This window comes from Culex quinquefasciatus, chromosome 3 (genome assembly GCF_015732765.1).
Source record: "Culex quinquefasciatus strain JHB chromosome 3, VPISU_Cqui_1.0_pri_paternal, whole genome shotgun sequence".
NCBI lineage: Eukaryota > Metazoa > Arthropoda > Insecta > Diptera > Culicidae > Culex > Culex quinquefasciatus.
In genome coordinates, this window is record NC_051863.1 from 182120109 (window position 1) to 182138383 (window position 18275).

Consider the following 18275-nt stretch of genomic DNA (forward strand, 5'->3'; position numbering starts at 1 on the left):
TACACACACTTTTTTTTCGTTATAATTTGTGTCTACAATGTACACAACTTCCACCAGAGTTGATTGCTCATAAAACAATCCCACCGATTGATCACATTTTACCGAATTGATTTGACACACGTAAACACCCCCCTCGGCAACCACTACCTGCCAGTCTGAGCGTGTGGTGCCAAAGCTCAGACGGAAAGCTTTCAAGCACAGTGCGAGCGAAAGCTTCCGAACCCTCTTTCTCTCTGCTCTCTGCTGCACCATCACCCCTTTCGCGTGGTTCCGAACCCAATTCGAGCCTGTTTCACCAAACCAAAATTATGCTAATCCCTCACACACACACACGAATACACCTTCTGAAAAGTTCACACCCTTTTTGTGTGCCACAAACACCCGAAAAAAAAGTACTTCACACACCACAGCTTAATGACTCATGAAGACTGCGTGGACTTTTGCACCACTTCTCTGAAAGTCCACAGAAACAAATGGTTGTCTTGATCAAAAACGAAGACCCGATCAATCGAATAAAATGTCTTGGGTTTCGGTCAAGATCTAAACATCGTTTCTTTGTACTAATAAAATTCTTAATTTTCGTTGTTTCAACCAACAATCGCGCAGCTTTCAGTTTTCTGTTGTCATTGAAGTGCGCGCTCGCGACGCAATTCAATCGAAATTTTTCGTTCCCACAAATTGAGTGCACGTAAGTTGATTCTTAATCTTACATTTTGGTTTGATTTCATTTGATTATGATTTCGTTACCCTCTTGCGTTCGAGATACGTTTGAAAATCAATCAAGGCGTTCCTCCGGCGGAGCAGAACACTCAGCGCTGTAAATGCAAGCCTACCCGAACAACCACTAGGCTAAACCCTGCTAAACTCTGCTACACCAAAGTGTACGATAATCATGTTATATTGTTGTGTGCAAAAACAAACCGAACGACGAGACTGAACAATACTCGAGGTTGTAATTAATCGGACTATTATTCTTGCTCTGAATACGAAACAACCAATCAGATCCTGCATTCAACTATACTGTATCGTCACACTGTCGACTTTAGTTGTACGTTACTCTCTACAGAACGGTCCAATAGATCCGGGATATATCATAAAGCTGCTTCAATGCCTAAGGGGAGTTTGACGTATATTTAGGTATCATTCGATATCCAAATATGGAGCTTTTTGATAGATCCGAAGGTATTAAAATGGTTTAGAGAATATCCCTAATTTATTAGTACCGTAAACATTTTATTATCAGTACACACTCGACAGCACTGAGAGCCACGGTGAACTAAAACATATTTTTGAAAATAAGCTTAAGCAAAACCTTTTTTGAGTTCACCCCATTTTTTGCCATTCATTCTCAACCAACAAGTCCCATGCGAATCTTGCGCACCCGAGGACAATGCGAAAAGATTCCAGACCCCCTCCACCACCACCCAGTACCGACAGTCGGAGCGACATCTGCCGGACGCGCGATTTTTTGCCGCCATCATCAATCACACTACAGTTTTAGAATGGCGCTTGTGGTAGCCATGGTTTTTTGAGTCCCATTTTAGAGTTCATTTTTTTTTTTGCCAGATACTAGTTACTTTTTTTTCCTGTAATCGAGCTCTTGTAGGTATCGTTTTTGGTTTGACTTTTGCTCAACCCTACACTAGCGCCCCACTAGTGTGTGTATGTGAATGTGCAGATTTGGTTTTCGACATTTGCTGCCACGGACACGGTGACAATTGGGGCACTTTCAGACCAGAACACTAGCCGGAAGCCCAATTGGCACTCAGATCTAACCTCTCTTTCCCTATTTCGATAATAGTCCTTTTAATTCCTCACCCGTACAGCCAGGCCCAAGCGAAATCTATCAGCGTAGGTTGTGTAGGATGTAGGGATGTTCAAGAGATTGCCAAGTGTCAGAATATAAGGTGAAACAGAAAGAAAAAAAAATCGTGAGAAAGAGTTACTAAGCCAATCGCTATATAGAAACATGCACAAGAACAGTGTCAAAGAGCGGAATGACAGCAAACAGAAGCGGATCTTGTACCTTAACTAAGTGTTGTCTACCACAATTATCGTGTTATGTTGTGTCTAATTTTTGCCGTTTGTTTATTCTAACTACCCCTTTAACGCACATACCAAAAACAAATTGTCGTAAAACTCTATTCCTCTCGCTCCTCTAGTCGGATACACGATGCGAGATATCCGATATAAATGGAATGAAGGCCCCAATTCAGTCGGAGTCTCGAGTGAAGTATCTTTGCCTCAGTTTAAGGTTTTGGGACACCGTCAGCGTGCTATGGAAATCAGTCTCACAACAGGTACCTGTAGACGGTCACCGATATCTCTCTCTAAATCTCTATCTCTCTCTCTCTCTGTTTTAATTTTGAACTCATTTTACAATCCTACCAATCCCACAGAACCATTATTTCGTTCATTCGTTATCTCATATACTGTTATGTCAAACAATCAAAACAAACCTCAATCAAACCAAAACAACAAATAATACTGTGTAAAAATCAAACCGCCAATCAATCGCTACCAATGATAATCAAACTCTTTTAAGTTGTCATGCTACCTTTCGTTTCATACAAAAAACTCTCCTTCCGTACTTATCCCTGTGTAAAACTGTACCAAATTTTCTCTTAAGTTCCCTCTTCTGTCAGTATACACTCATAGCGCTGAGAAAATCAACCACCCTCCTCCTCTCCACCCCATTGACATCCCTATGGCGAAATTAACTCATCAAACCCAACCCTGAACATCCCCCCCCCCCCACCCCCCACCAACGTCAAAACCCACGCTCCCCAATAACCGTAAAGATTCATATCCTTGATAACGCGGGGTTTCCGGACCAAAACCGATTCATAACCGGTTCGCGGAACCCGTCGAAACCCATCAACCCGGAAAGAGTGAGAGACAAGCATTTTGCATTTTTTTAATTTTATTTCGAGATTGTACAACGACTTAACAAGCACACCCCAAACCCACACACACACGCTCACCCCATCACAATTGCATAATCCCCGAGCAAATGGAACCAATCAGCCCACTGTCGAAAACAAAAAAGCTCCATCGAAGCGGAAGCGAATTAAAATATTCTTTTTTCGTGCTTTATTTTATTTTTGGGGCAGGGGTGCAACAAAATGAACCTGTCACGTTAATCAAAGTGTGCCGTGTTCTGTGCTTGCGGTGGTTTCCCACGTGCGCACGTACGAAAGGGCGATCGGATTGTGTGCTGTTTGGCCCCCGATTGACAGCTAAAAAGGTGCACGGTGAAAAAAAGTAACATGGTTTGTGTTTTTTTTAAAGACAAAATGCAAAGTAAATTTGCAAAATAGAAAGAATTTTTTAACGGTGGACGCCCTTGACTGTCATGAATATATTGATAAGCTCAGATCGTTCAAATTATCTGGCGTTTTCAACACCCTCACAAATGCACTGACATGGAAGTAGATTACGCAATCAGTTACGTGAGCGGTTTGGATTGATGGTCAACCTTTCAACCAATTATGGAAATTAATTTCTTAAACTTAATTCAAATTTATTTATTGAAAACTTTTACAAACATGAAAAATATACTAAATCAGACAGCATTTACAAATCCAGATGTTTTTATGGCTGTGAAATTTTTATTGATATTATTTTTGTGACGTTCAAATTGCCCAGGTTTTGAATTTCCTGGGAAAAGGGAATAATGTTGTTTAAATCCTGGAAATTCCCGGGGGTCCCGGGATATTTTTGATTTATTCATTTTTTATATGACCAGAAAAGTCTACAAATATATATATATATATATATTTAACAAAAAAGGAGGAGGGTGGGGAGACTTGATCCCGAAATATTTTAACCGGCATTTTCAAAATGTTAAGGGTAACATGATTCCACTTGCAACAGTTTGAAGAAATCTTAAGCAAAATGTTTCTTATTCATTTAAACTTTCGAAATTAAATAAGTTACAGAAATTTTACATAAAACTTGTACGTTTGTGTTCAAATATAACAAGTCTCGAGTTTTTTTTTAAAAAAAAGGTCCAATAAACCAAAATTGGAAGCATGTTGGTGTTTTTAAAACAGCCTTGAGTCAGGGTTATTTAAAAACACCCAAAAAGCAAAAACTGTAAATTTGGTTTATTGGACCTTTTCAAAAAATAACTTCAGATGTTTAGTATTTTTACTGGACCAAAATTTAGCATGTTTGTAAAAGTTGATGATTTTTGTATACAAAACATTTGAAAAATGGTTCAAACTTCAGTAAGTCAACAAAACCCATTTATTAAGCTTGAGGCTGATTCCAGTGACTGTAAAAATGCAGGGATCCAGTCTCCCTAAACGCACTTTTTTAAACAATTAATTGTAAAAATAGTATGACGAAAAATTTAACGTCAAATGCGTAAGGATTTTGTTGTTGATAAGTTTATCAAACAATTCATGCATAAACAATATTTTTTAAATAAATTTTAAGTTGTTTTTATACATATCAATACAATTCAATATCTATTGGAGGTTTTTTGTTTGAGTAAATTTTGCACAACTTTCTAGAACAAAGCTAATTTTTTTAACCACATGCTGAAGAGATACACGCTTGGGATCAAGTGTCCCCGAGGATCAAGTCTCCTCACTCTCCCCTATATTTAACTTAAACTTGAAAATTAAAAACAAATACGCTATTTCATGAAAAATTTAGTATTATAAAAACAAATCTCTTTTAAAGCATAAATTCATACAAAGGATCACTCCATTTGATACCCATATTGAAAATTATCAAAATTAGAATATTTTCAAAAAACACAATTGTTGTGAAATTTTAATATTTTACAAAACAATATTTAATAAAATTAAATGCATACAAAACTTCGCTTCGTTTGATACAAATATTGAAAATCATAAATAATTTAGTATTTAAAAAATACGATAATTTGTATAAAATTTTGCATTTTTCAAAAAAAAATACATGCAACATTTTACTTCATATTGCACATTATGAAATACGGTATTTATCATTTTTTTATTAACAAAAATATATTTTTTTGTGAAAGCTATGCAAATTTAATATTATTTGGTTAGATTAAGTCATTTTAAGAAAGATGTCAGAAATGAGTTTTCCTCCGTTATCGTCGATATAATTATCGCCGATAGAACTATCGAAATAATGATACCGAAAGATTATCGTTATCGTCCCGACAATAATTTTCTCATTACCAACCTTGGAATTTACATTAAAAAAAATAAGGAATTTCTCTGATCTGTCGACTAAAATTACAACAATGTTACTAAAATTACCAAATTTATGCTGAGATGAACCCAAAAAATTTAAAATGCTTTAAAATTCCTTACTAGGTATTTAAACGTTTCACTATTTTACAGCCGAATCTGAATTTCGAAACCAACATGTGTATTATTATTTTTTTGATTTCGGGAAAACCGGGATAAAATATAAAAATTCCCGGGATTTGGGAATTCTCGTTTTTTTTTTTAATTTCCGGGAATTCTGTCCTGGGAAATCCCGAGATAAACGCACTTTTTTTTTGCGTTTCTGAAAAAAATGTGAAGCCGAATGTGGTCAACTTTTATGAAAATTGCTTGAACAATATTATTTTGTGTGAATGTTTGGAAGATGTTTATAAGAGAAAGAGGGTCTTTGTATTTGTGGAATTGTCAAAACAAGTATAGGTACAAGTAACACAACACGTAATAAAACTGTATTTTTACTTGGCATTTTTTTGTCTTGACAACGACAATTTTTACTTTTTTTGTTTAACTGAGACAAATTTAGAAAAAAAATGAAACGCAAAAAAGGTTGAGTTGATGGGTGATTTCAAGCCAATCGTTCGCAAAGTGCTGCTTCACCCAATTCTAATGTGTGTCAACCCTCTCACCACCGTTGGTTCAGCACCAAATGGAAACCGTTCGGGCTCTAGCTGAAAGTTGTTCTAATCACGCACGAACCCCGCCAAACCAAACTCCACTGAACCATTAAATTGTATCACCACCACCACCGCCCAAGGCTTCCGATGCCTTGGGCTTTCGATTTTCCATCTAGACTGCCAATTTCCCAACCCCCTGTCTCGGGGAGTGTTCCACTGCTGATTGCCTCGGCGCTGGGCTTTTAATCCTGTAAAATATACACACACACAAACATGAAAACATCAAAACAAGCCCATTACTATGGCCTCGAACCTCGGGCAATCGAAAGCGATTTTGAACGTTTTTTTTTTCCTTTTTGTGTCGACCCGAAACGTGACAAAACCGATTCCAACGGTCTGAGCCCCGCCCCGAACGAGCCCAAAGCTGAAGTAATATCGTTGCAGGACGATTATGTTCTGAAATTTCAATTTGTCACAATAACAGCAGATCATACCGGGGGACTGAGCCATTTTACGACTATTACCGCAAGCTCTGTGTCGGGTCGGGCGCTGGCCATAAAAGTTGGCAAGCTCAAATTGATTCAAATCTTGCCCCGAAACCGACAAACAAATGCATTGTGACGCCCAACCGGGTTGGAACCGGAAAAGAGTGCTAATAAAATGAGATTAGTAAGAGGTCTCTCCCCCCAGAACTTGGTACTCTTGGCAGACCCGGGGGCTAATCAGCAATCACATCCCGATGCCGAGCCCAGGGGCTCGTAAATTGGCCCAGAGCCATGTGCCGTGCCATAAAAGCTTCACCGCACACTGAATGGCGGCGAGAAAGCACCGAGCTTTTATGGAGTAGCAATTTCTCTATGCTACACAGCAAATGGTGGCAAATGGTGAACGGTTCATAATTGAGGCACCTCAAACTAAAGTTTGATTTAATAATATATTTAATTCGCTTTCGTGGAGCACCTACACTAGAAAACACACTCATAAATTTGCACACATTACATTAAAATGCATTCGTCTCTCTTTCTTTCCACCGAAACCCACGAATCGTTGAGTTTTCCCCAACCCATGCACGAATCCCAAACTCTCCCTGCAATTCACCCCTCATCATTATCACCCCACAAAAAAATAACACCCCAAGGGAGCACGCTTGGGGCAAACTTTTTGCACTGCAACAGCTGTGCAACATAAAACACACGCTTGTTGCACAACGGTTGCAGCCAGCAAAAAGTGACCCACCCAAGCTTGACCTCCCACCCCCAAGCAAAAAAAAAACTCTCAACCACGAAAACGTCTCGTAGCCTAACATGTGTGCCGGTGGATCACAGGGCGCTTTCTGTATGGGGTGTTTCCCAATTTCTCAGATTTGACGTATCGGTTGGATTTCAGTTGTTCGGTTTTTATTAAGTGTTGTGACACTCACCGCTACTCCCGTTTGTTTGGACCAGGCTTACGCGACGCCAACGCCCCCCTTGCAGAGGGGCACAACAAACAACCCGAGTAACCTTCCCCAACCCATCCACCCACCCACCCCCTCAAACACCACCCAAAAGAAGGAAAAACAAAGCAAAATCAACCCACTAACATTCCCACCCTATCCCCTTAAAACCAACTCAAAGAAGAACGAAACCTCCTACAGAAGGATCTTGATTGCGTTAAAAACTCGCTGATGATTGACCAAGCAAGGACAGGGACCTCTTTCAACCTTTGTTTCACCTGACAAAGATTCGCGAAAATTCTTTCGGTGTTGAACGCACTCAGCTAACCTGTTCTAATTGGCTACTTGGTGAAGGAAACATTCAAACTAATTAGAGCAACATTAGAGTACTAATAACTGTTCACCTTAATTGCCTCCCCCCTAAAAAAAAAAACAAAAAAAAAAACCTTCTTCTTTAAATGTCTCTCGATGTTGTACTTGTACTTCTCGTACAGCGCGTACGAAACCCCCACCCACCCTCTCGTTGGCGATAAGTTTAGCTTGTAAGATTGATGTTTCATGCTGTGATTAGAAGTAAGTTAGTCGGTATACCTTCTTTTTTAATTAAAACCTGTGTGTGTGAGTGCTGTGCATGGTGTCCACGCGGACGAGCCACGGAGGGGTGTGTTGTTGGCCTACCGTTGACGTCGGGAGGGAAATGACGACAGCGCTACAAATGGGAACGCTACAGTTATGGTAAGTGATTTTAAATTACTGAAAATTATTCCAAGAGATCTCATGTCAAAAATGCGCTCAACTGTATTCCAAAACACCCTGATTGTGTATTCTTAAATAAAAAAGATAATGTTGAAACTTCAGGCGGTTAGCAGCATTTATTGCAATTATCAACTAAGTTTTTTCTAAAAAATATAGAGCAATTCTCTACAAAATCGGTCTTTTTTTCAATTTTAATTTTAGAATTTTTTTATCCGACTGAAAGTTTTTGGTGCCTTCGGTATACCCAAAGAAGTCATTTTGCATCATTAGTTTGTCCATATAATTTTCCATACAAATTTGGCAGCTGTCCATACAAAAATGATGTATAAAAATTCAAAAATCTGTATCTTTTAAAGGAATTTTTTGATCGATTTGGTGTCTTCGGCAAAGTTGTAGGTATGGATACGGACTACACTGGAAAAAAATAATACACGGTAAAAAAAATTTGGTGATTTTTTTATTTAACTTTTTATCACTAAACTTGATTTGCAAAAAAACACTATTTTTATTTTTTTTATTTTTTTTTTATTTTTTATATGTTTTAGAGGACATAAAATGCCAACTTTTCAGAAATTTCCAGGTTGTGCCAAAAATCGTTGACCGAGTTATAAATGTTTCAATCAATACTGATTTTTTCAAAAAATCGAAATTTTGGTCGCAAAAATTTTTCAACTTCATTTTTCGATATAAAATTGAATTTGCAATCAGAAAGAACTTTAGTGAAATTTTGATAAAGTGCACCGTTTTCAAGTCAAACCCATTTTTAGGTGGCTTTTTTCAAAATAGTAGCAGTTTTTCATTTTTTAAAATCAGTGCACATGTTTGCCCACTTTAGAAAAAAATATTTTTGAAAAGCTGAGAAAATTCTCTATATTTTGCTTCTTTGGACTTTGTTGATACGACCTTTAGTTGCTGAGATATTGCAATGCAAAGGTTTAAAAACAGGAAAATTGATGTTTTCTAAGTCTCACTCAAACAGCCCACCATTTTTCAATGTCGATATCTCAGCAACTAATGGTCGGATTTTCAATGTTAAAATATGAAACATTTGTGAAATTTTCCGATCTTTCGACATTTTCAAAATTTTCAAATCAAGACTAACTTTTCAAAAAGGCCAAACATTCAATATTATTCCCTTTTAAAATGTGTACATGTGCACTAATTTTAAAAAATGAAAAACTGCGACTATTTTCAAAAAAGTCACTTAAATATGGATTTAACTTGAAAACGGTGCACTGTGTGTGTGTGTGTGTGTGCAACCAACCAAACGGGACCACGCGGTCGCTTCTTACAAATTGAGTTGTTTCCATGTATTTTTTTTTAGATCTGCGTTCTATACATGCAAATAACTCGCATAGGCATTTGGATGGTGTTAGCTCTGCCGAGCTTCGGTGACCCATTTCTACGCTGGCTAGCCGAGCGCGAGGTCCCTTAGCTTGAGTCGACAAGCCCCGCCCTGAAGAACGTTTGCATCAATCGGATTCAAACGTTATTTAGAACTTCCGAACCCTTGTCAAATGGACAAGGACCCAGCGCGTATATAGTAACAGTAACAGTATTCCTAATTCCAGTTATAGCCTACCAAGTCGCGATGGCCTAGTGGTTAGCATTTTTGCTTACCAATCCACAGGACGGAGGATCGAACCCCGACTCGAGCGACTTTGATTTTTCGTTCATGTTCAGAGTTTCAAGATTTATATTTCCTTTAATTTCTCGTTGGGAGCAGATGGGAATCAAACCCAGGACCATTCGCTTACAAAGCAAACACCGTAACCAGTCAGCCACGGCCGCTCCTATTTAACTTGAAAACGGTGCACTTTATCAAAATTTCACTTAAGAACTTTTTGATTGCAAATTTGATTTAACATCGAAAAATGAAGTTGAAAAATTTTTGCGACCAAAATTTCGATTTTTTGAAAAAAAACCAGTATTGATTAAAAAAAATCATAACTCGGTCAATAATTTTTTGCACAACCTGGACATTTCTGAAAAGTTTACATTTTATGTCTTCTAAAACATATAAAAAAATAAAAAATATTAAAAATACTGTTTTTTTGCAAATCGAGTTTTCGTGATAAAAGTTAAATAAAAAAAATCACCATTTTTTTACCGTGTATTATTTTTTTCCAGTGTAGTACGTATCCATACCTACAACTTTGCCGAAGACAACAAATCGATCAAAAAATTCCTTCAAAAGATACAGATTTTTGAACTTTCATACATCATTTTTGTATGGACAGCTGCCAAATTTGTATGGAAAATTATATGGACAAACTAATGATGCAAAATGGCTTCTTAGGGCATACCGAAGGCACCAAAAAAGTTTCAGTCGGATTAAAAAATACAAAAAAAAATCGAATGACCGAAATCCTGCTCATATAGGAAAATTATATGCTAGTAAAACCAAATTGAAATTCACGAAAAACAAAGACGAAACTATTTATTTTTAATAAAATTACCTAATTTCATATTATTGCCGAAAGGTGTCAAGATTGGATCCTTGTGTGAAATTTAACAATCAAAAATTTTGTGCAAGACCCCACAGCTATTCGAGTTAAGCCAGAAAATGTATAAGTGATGCGAGAACGATATTTTGTATGTAGATGATATTTTAAAACTAACTTGAACGTTCTACAGATGCCCCTTGGCCATAATCGATTGTTTTCGTATTTATTTTGATATCGCCCTAATAAGCAATCAAAATTTTCGTCTTTTTTGCTGAAACTGTGGGGTGGCTTTCCTTTAATCAAAGAAGGTTTTCTAGAACATTGGTTTGTCCATACAATTTTGGCGGGTGTCCATTCAAATAAATTACAAATATTCGAAAATCAGTTGGGAAGAGATTTTTTATCAAAGTGGTACCTTCAGCAAAAAATTATAATCAAAAAAATAGTTTTTCCGAGGAGTCCAATAAAAATATTTTCAGACATAGGCTGTTTGGTCCAGACACGGTCAAAACGCCATTTAAAGTTTTCATGCGACTTTTCCAAATGTTAAGCTAGATTTTCGAAACTTCTTACTATTTTTCTTAAATAGCCAAACTAACCACCTTCTTTTGCGTCTAAGACAGCTAAAATCGGATGAAATGACGCGAAGATATGATTTTTTGAGAAAAGTGTTTTTCGCGAAAAATGACGAAAATTGCCATTTTTCGAACCACTCTAGCACGACGTAGGTCACCCTAATGGCCAAACAAAAAAATACGGGTCTAATTATTTTGACCAGGGAACCCCCAGAAAAATTTTGAGCTCGATAGGAGAACTTTTTTTTTGGTTTAGGCTCTTTTCAAATGAAATTTCTGAATATCAATTTGAATCAAAACCCTTAATAAAGCTATGACTTTGAAGAAATTAATTTTATCTCTATTTCACAAAAATGCGTTTCGTGAAAAACAAATTGTAAATTGTATGCAATTTAAGAAGTTGACCGCTTTTTTATGGTACTTTCTAAAGAGAGTTGTAGGAAATAGTGAGGATTATTAAGGAAAAAAAGCGGCGCTCATAAAGTTATAACTCATTTTTTAGAACTTTCTATTTCCAATTTCCAATTTTGAACAAAATATGTTTTTCATGCGACCAAAAACGGCAGTTTCTGAATAAATTAAAAATGAAGCGTTTCAACGTTTTATCCTTTGAAGCGATAAATTCTGGGTAAAAAAGTAATGGCAGGATTTTAAAAAAGCTGAGAATATTTTTTCAAATCGTACCGTTCAATACCAAGCATCAGAATTCGAAAAAAAAATCGTAATTGATGTTCAGCTTGTCTGACTTTTCAGCCGATTTCACATAAGATTCTTTTAAAGGCTATTAGTCATCCCTCATATTCGGAACAGTTTACAAATCGGCCAATGTTCAAAAAATCATAGCAAATCGATAAATGAACTTAATGATTCGCTTTTACCTTCATTCGAAAGCTTTTCTTAAGATCTTTCGAATGCTGTATCGAACAACTGCAAATTTTAACTTTTGTATGAAGTTTTTGAAGAAAAACTTTGACCCTCGAAATCCGCAAATTCGGAACACTTTTTTCTTACGGATTCTTACAAACTTTGGTTCTCTCCACGAGTACATATTTTTTACAAAATAATGACTTCGCGCACTGAAACCAACGAAATTCAATCTTAGTTATGTTTCGTGAATGGTCTGATAACTTTTTTGTGAAAATATCAGTTAAATTCAGGTGTTTTACAATTGTGGGAGGTACAATAACATCCCACAATTATGGAACAGGCAATTTGGAGGCAGTAATTTACTGCTCGAAATAAAATCGACTCGAAATGTAGTTTTTTTAAACTGGTACTTTTACTAGTGAAATAGCAAGAGAATGTCCAAATAAAGGTCCTTAAAATAGTAGGGTCACCAGAAAAGATGCAATTGGCATGCTATTGACAAATTATCACAAAAGTGTTCCGAATTTGTGGGTGTTCCGAATATGTGGGATGACTGTAATCGAACTGGTAGTTTCCGTTTTATCGTCAGTTACAAAATTAATACTGATTGGAAAACAATTGAAAGAATTTTCCAAACCTGTTAGATTTCCATAGACCATAAATGCAGAAATTATGGGAAATTTTCCAAGATTTTGCGTAATTTAAATACGCAATCCTTGGTACCAAAAAATGAGTCATCGCTGAATTTTCGAGTAATCCCAGCTTAAGTGAAGAAAATTTATTTTTCCCGTTTAGGCCATTTTTTTTTTTTTGCGCAGATCGTCGAAAATCGCAGATTTTATTTTTAAAAAATCAGATATATGCTCTTTGGTCCAGACGCCGACAAGAAGGCTAGATTTTTGAAACTCTTAACCAAAATATCAAAAATTTGTTAAAATCGGGCGAGGATATGATTTTGTTTTAAAGTGTTTTTTCTGAAAATCGGCTAAAATGGCAATTTAACACAACGTAGGTTACCCCAATGGCCAAACAAAAAAAATGTATCTTATTATTTCGGCTAAAGAACCCACTCTACAATTTTGAGCCAAATCGAAGCACTTTTTTTCTTCAACTTTAATATGAAACCGCTGTATGGACATTGGGCACTATATTAAAAAAAAAACTCTAGATTATACTTATTTTTTACCTTTAATTAATCCGTTTGAGACATCTAATTAAAAACAATGTTTTTCCATAAATAAAGTACATTTCAAGCGCAAATTTAATTTTAAATCATTTAACCCTGAAAGTTTCAGGTGAACAAAATAAAATTAATTTATGAATAATTGCTCAAGAGGCATCATAAGAATATGTAAACAAGAATAATAAAATGCAAGAAAGCACAACAAAATCATTTCTAAATATACTGAAGGAATTCAATGGTTTTTAAAACTGGTTGAAAAATAATGCCCTCGTAACATTTTTTAAATTAATAGGTTGATGGTTTTGAAAACCCTTATGGCATTTTAAAAAACTAAAATATTACTAGGGTAAAATGATTTTTTAATATTGATGATTTTTTTTTCGTTTATATTGTTCAAGTGCTTCACTTTTTCCAAATTACTAACATTCCTTGGCGTCATCGGAGGACAACACACGCGCCGCTCGAGGACACCATGCTCCCTCGAACACATTGAAAATCCTGGGACTAAGTCAACCTGAATTCGCTAGTGGTGCCGATGCACTCGATTACAAATACCCACCTTCCCTCAACTAGGAACCCACCTCATAACAAAAAATATCCTTCCCAATAATACAAAATACTGCTGCTGCTACTACTACTACTGCTACCTCCAAACTACTATTACTACCAATACTGCTGCCGTCCGTGTACGAAAGTCAAAAGCCGAAGAAATGGGACTACCACAAACGAACACACACACTCACGAAAAACCTCTTAACAAATCTTGATCGGACGCGCTCGGAACTAATCCAAACAAAAGCTCCAACGATATGCCAAATCTAACTAATTGAGTTACACCCTAGTGTCCCGCGGGTGTTCCATAGCAAAATATATAATAAAAAAAAATCAAGAAGAAACAGTAAGGGAAAAGTAAAAAGTCACGAAACAAAGTGAAAGTTTCCAGTGTCACGTCAAAAGTACCACTTACCACTACTGCAGGAAACTCCTCCTTGAAATAGAAAAAGAAAACGGTAGGAAAAGGCAAACTAGCAAACGAAAAACACACAATTCAATCGGATAATGCGGACTTTTCCACAATCAGGGCCGTCGGCAATTATGAAGTCGTACAACACACTCACTCACACAGTTGGAGCAACAAAAACGCACAACTTGACAATTAAGTCAGAATTTCCAACTCTGTGTGTGTGTGTGTGCGGTTCCGTGTTTGTGTGCCAAAGAAAATGTCGCAACAAGATAGGGAAAAGTTTTCCGGGAAATTTGAGGTCGCACGTTTCGGGGATTAATTTGGACGCTCCCTTCCGACACTCCCCCCCGTACCCGGTTTTGGGGTTGGCTCATCCGAGACTTAAAAAAAGGAAGAAGAAAAACCGTCGGTCACATGCAAATGGCCGCAAATTGCCGCAACCGCAAAAGTTGTGCTCCATTTTTTCTGTCTTCTCTCAATTTTGGGCTTCTTGAGGGAAAATTAAGCAAGTATTTATGCTTCGCATGGGCGCGGTTGACTACATGAATATTTTATTGCGGAAGTGATTTGGTTTAGGGCGACTGGAAATTTGACAGGTGAAGAGTTGATTTACGGCATTTTTTAAGTTGATGTCAGTGAACGCTTCAGTTTTCTTCAAGGTTTGATAGATTTGGGCTCTCTGAACACGCTCCATTTTTAGTGAATTTCCTGCGAAAGAATAAAGTTGTAAATGTTGGGTTTAAATGGCATGCTTCCGAGCTAAGAAACCAAGCGCCTCCATGGTTTCATTTTGAGAAAGAGAAATTCAATGGAGGCGCTTGGTTGCTTAGAATAATTTCAAAGCATTTATACCCGATATTTACAACATTATTCTTTCGCAGGAAATTAAAAAAAATAATTCTGTCGATTGGAACGTGTTCAGGGAGCTCAAATCTATCATACCTTGACAAAAACAATTTCTAAAATGTCAAGTTGTGCTATGTCACAACCAGTTCAACAAACATTTTGAAAGTGCACGCAGAAAAATGTTTTGTGTAATCAGCCTGTACGAGGTTTGAATAATCAACAAAAACATTGCGTTGAAACAAACCTCGATTTTCACAATTCCACAAAAGTATTTTGTTGTTTTGAAAAATCTGCTTTGACGTTTAGCGTTGATTCAACAAAAAACATGATTTTCAAATCAACAAAACGGTTTTGTTGATACAAAAATGCCCTATTTTTCTGCGTGTGTAATCATCATTCGTTCAAGACTAGATCTTCAAGACGATTCATTCCTCATTGAAATCTTCAGAAAAAAATTTATAGAAACTGCACGGAGAAAAATCAGTTCCCGAAATCGTGAACAAGCGTTCATGAATTTTGAAACCACGAACAAAGTATTCAAATTTCATGATACGTTTTTCAAAAAAATCACCATGAAATTTGAACACTTCGTTCGTGGTTTCCAAATTTCATAAACCAAATTTCATGAACGCTTGTTCACGATATCGGGACTGATTTTTCTCCGTGTAGAAGCCGAGCTTGCTGAAAAATTAAAAGGAAGATCGAACCGAAATCGTGCTTTTTCTAAATGCATTGCATGGAGAAATTTCAGAACCAGAACTTTTGTTCAGCCGACTCCGAGTGGCAAATGTGCATTTATGTCTGGTCACCCAATTGAATTTACTGACAATGAGTCAAAAGGGAACGTCCCCGTGGTAGAATCAACCCAAAGTGCGGCTCTAAAGAAGCGTGCGCTACCCAAAGTAAAGGCTTAATCAGAGCTTCAGCTCAGAACTTGGTTGGCCCAGTGCCGCAACCTTTGAGGTTATAAGTTAGAGGTAGTCACGCAGGAAGAAATGTTAATTGCAAGCAATAAATTTTCTTCGTGTGCCAGGGGCGTGCGTAGGTGGTTTATGGCGAGTCGAAGAAAAACAAGCAACCGACTTGCGTTGCGTTTGATTTATGTAGGGAAAGCATCGCCAATTGTCCTTTTGAGCCCTCGGACTGCCGAGCCGATCTTGGGCGGGGGGGGGGTTAGGTTCGAGGGGGTCGTCCAAACAGAACGTAGCGCAATGTTAAGGGACGTGTGTCTCGTGAGGAGTTTTCTTTATTGTCACGCATTTCGCCATAATTACCCATTAAATCCCTGGGGCTGGCACACTGTGGTGGGTCCACCACCCCTCGAAGGGAAAGGGACCACCTCCTAGAGCAGAGAGCAGCATGGTTTTACTTTGAAATAAACAGGAGAAAAACGGCCCACAAAACAAACGCAAACAAACAGCGCAATGTTTGGCACGATCAAACGCAGCAAGAGTGAAATTTATTTGCTCTCGTGACTGGGCCCAATTTACCTCGACATTTTTACCATATTGCCGTGTGTAAAGTATAATGCAAACATTTCACTGAATGTGTACATACTTAGATATAGATTTGCGACAAGCACAAATCCAAAGAAAAAAAAATTACCAGGTAAGTGATCTATTTCCATTATTTTACCCTATTACCAAACTCGATTTTATCGCTATATATAAAATAAGATAAACGACTAACGTTTTTACCATTTTCTTGCGCCAAACCAAACGCAAGATCCCGCTCCCCCCCATTTCTTAGCCCAGGTGTGTTCAAAGCTTAGATAGTGTCTCTAGATGAAGCTTAAGGGATGAACCGAAAGCGCACCCCAACCCCTTACTCACACACTAGCGAAGCTCAGCGTAACCGAAACAATTCCCCAAAAAAAAAATGTGTGGCCACAGTACGAAAAAAACAGTCCTAGAAAAAAAGAGTACTTGAAAAATACGCAAAACTGCGTCAGGCCACCCCCTCCGAAAACGATGCCAATACTCGCTCTCTCTCTCACTCTCTCCCTCCGACTATCTCTCTAACTCTCTCTCTCTCTCTCCATCGCGCACAGACTTGAAAAACTAAACTTAAAAAAAATATCCAACATTTTAAACATCAAATTTAGTGAGATAATCAAAAATCATCACGACTCATTCGTTCATCAAAAATAAAGTGAAAAGTTAATAAACAGGTCAGGTTTCCCACACACACAAACACGAGCTTCCGGTTTTCGAATTCGTGTTCACGTGAGTCGTCGCTTAAACTACAATGTGTATCGATTTCTCACCGGCAGGAGGGGGTTTTTTTTCACCCGATCCCCCCCACTGCTGGATGTTAAAATTTACCCAGCGAAGATATTACTTGTGGAGGAACCTGCAGTTCCCGTTGCGGGGCTTGGTTTCAAATTTAAATTTAAACGTTTTGGTAGAAATAGTGAGTTGGAAATATCGGGCCTCTTCATTTAAATGATATGAATCCAACAAAAAAAAATAAAAAAAAAAACAAGTTGATCAGTTATAAAAAAAACCCAGAAAATACATGATATTTCCAGCTCAGTATTGACCTCAAGTGATCTAGTATGATTTTTTTTTCTCAATTTTAAAATGAGAAAACAACATTTTATACTTTCAAAGTGGAAAGGCATACTAAAAATACCCCTTTCAGCAGACTTCTTTTCCCCACCACCTTAAACTCTATCTCTCGTTCTTAACCACGATAGCCGCGAAGAATGATCTCAATGCCAGGGTGCGTATCAATGAGAATAACCCAAAGGAAAAAAAATACATGCAAAGAATAAACAGCCCAACCATCAATCAATCAGCCAACCAATCAATCACCTCTTAACTGTTTCTTCCTCCTCTGACTGTCAATCTGTTTATTTTCTATGTGCGTGTGCGCCAACCACAATCACAAAGCTTGAGTTCTTTGAAAAACTAACTTAATCCACCTATGTGGTTGGAGCCTTCCTCACAACAATGGCTGTACACAAGTGTCATCTATTTTTTAGATCCAGCTTCCAAAAAGTACATCGATATCACTTAAGTGGCCATATCTAGAGACAAGGTTGTCAGATCTTCAATGTTTTGGGCTCGTTGGAAAGGTATTTTGATAACCTAACCAACAACAGGTCGGATGGTGGATCCGGACATAGTTTACATACATTTAAGTGAGATCCGGCTTCAAAAAAGTACATCAATATCACTTAAGGGGCCATATCTCGAGACAGGGTTGCCAGATCTTCAATGTTTTACACTCGTTGGAAAGGTCTTTTGATAACCTAACCAACGTTGGGTCGGATAGTGGACCCGGACATAGTTTACATACATTTAAGTGAGATCCGGCTTCAAAAAAGTACATAAATATCACTTAAGTGGTCAT

The 18275-nt window shown here is 37.4% G+C and overlaps 1 protein-coding gene across 14 annotated transcripts in view; it reads left to right on the plus strand.

Annotated features, from left to right (window-relative positions):
- LOC6040746 (gamma-aminobutyric acid receptor subunit beta) overlaps positions 1-18275 on the plus strand; it is a 144688-nt gene that overhangs the window by 113428 nt on the left and 12985 nt on the right. For 11 of the 14 annotated variants that reach the window (XM_038263978.1, XM_038263973.1, XM_038263982.1 and 8 more), the window contains exon 7: positions 2163-2300. The exons of the other annotated variants lie outside the window; for them this stretch is intronic. In XM_038263978.1, the coding sequence (XP_038119906.1) occupies positions 2163-2300 (138 nt within the window). The remainder of the gene's footprint in view (positions 1-2162; positions 2301-18275) is intronic. 14 annotated transcript variants of the gene reach the window in all.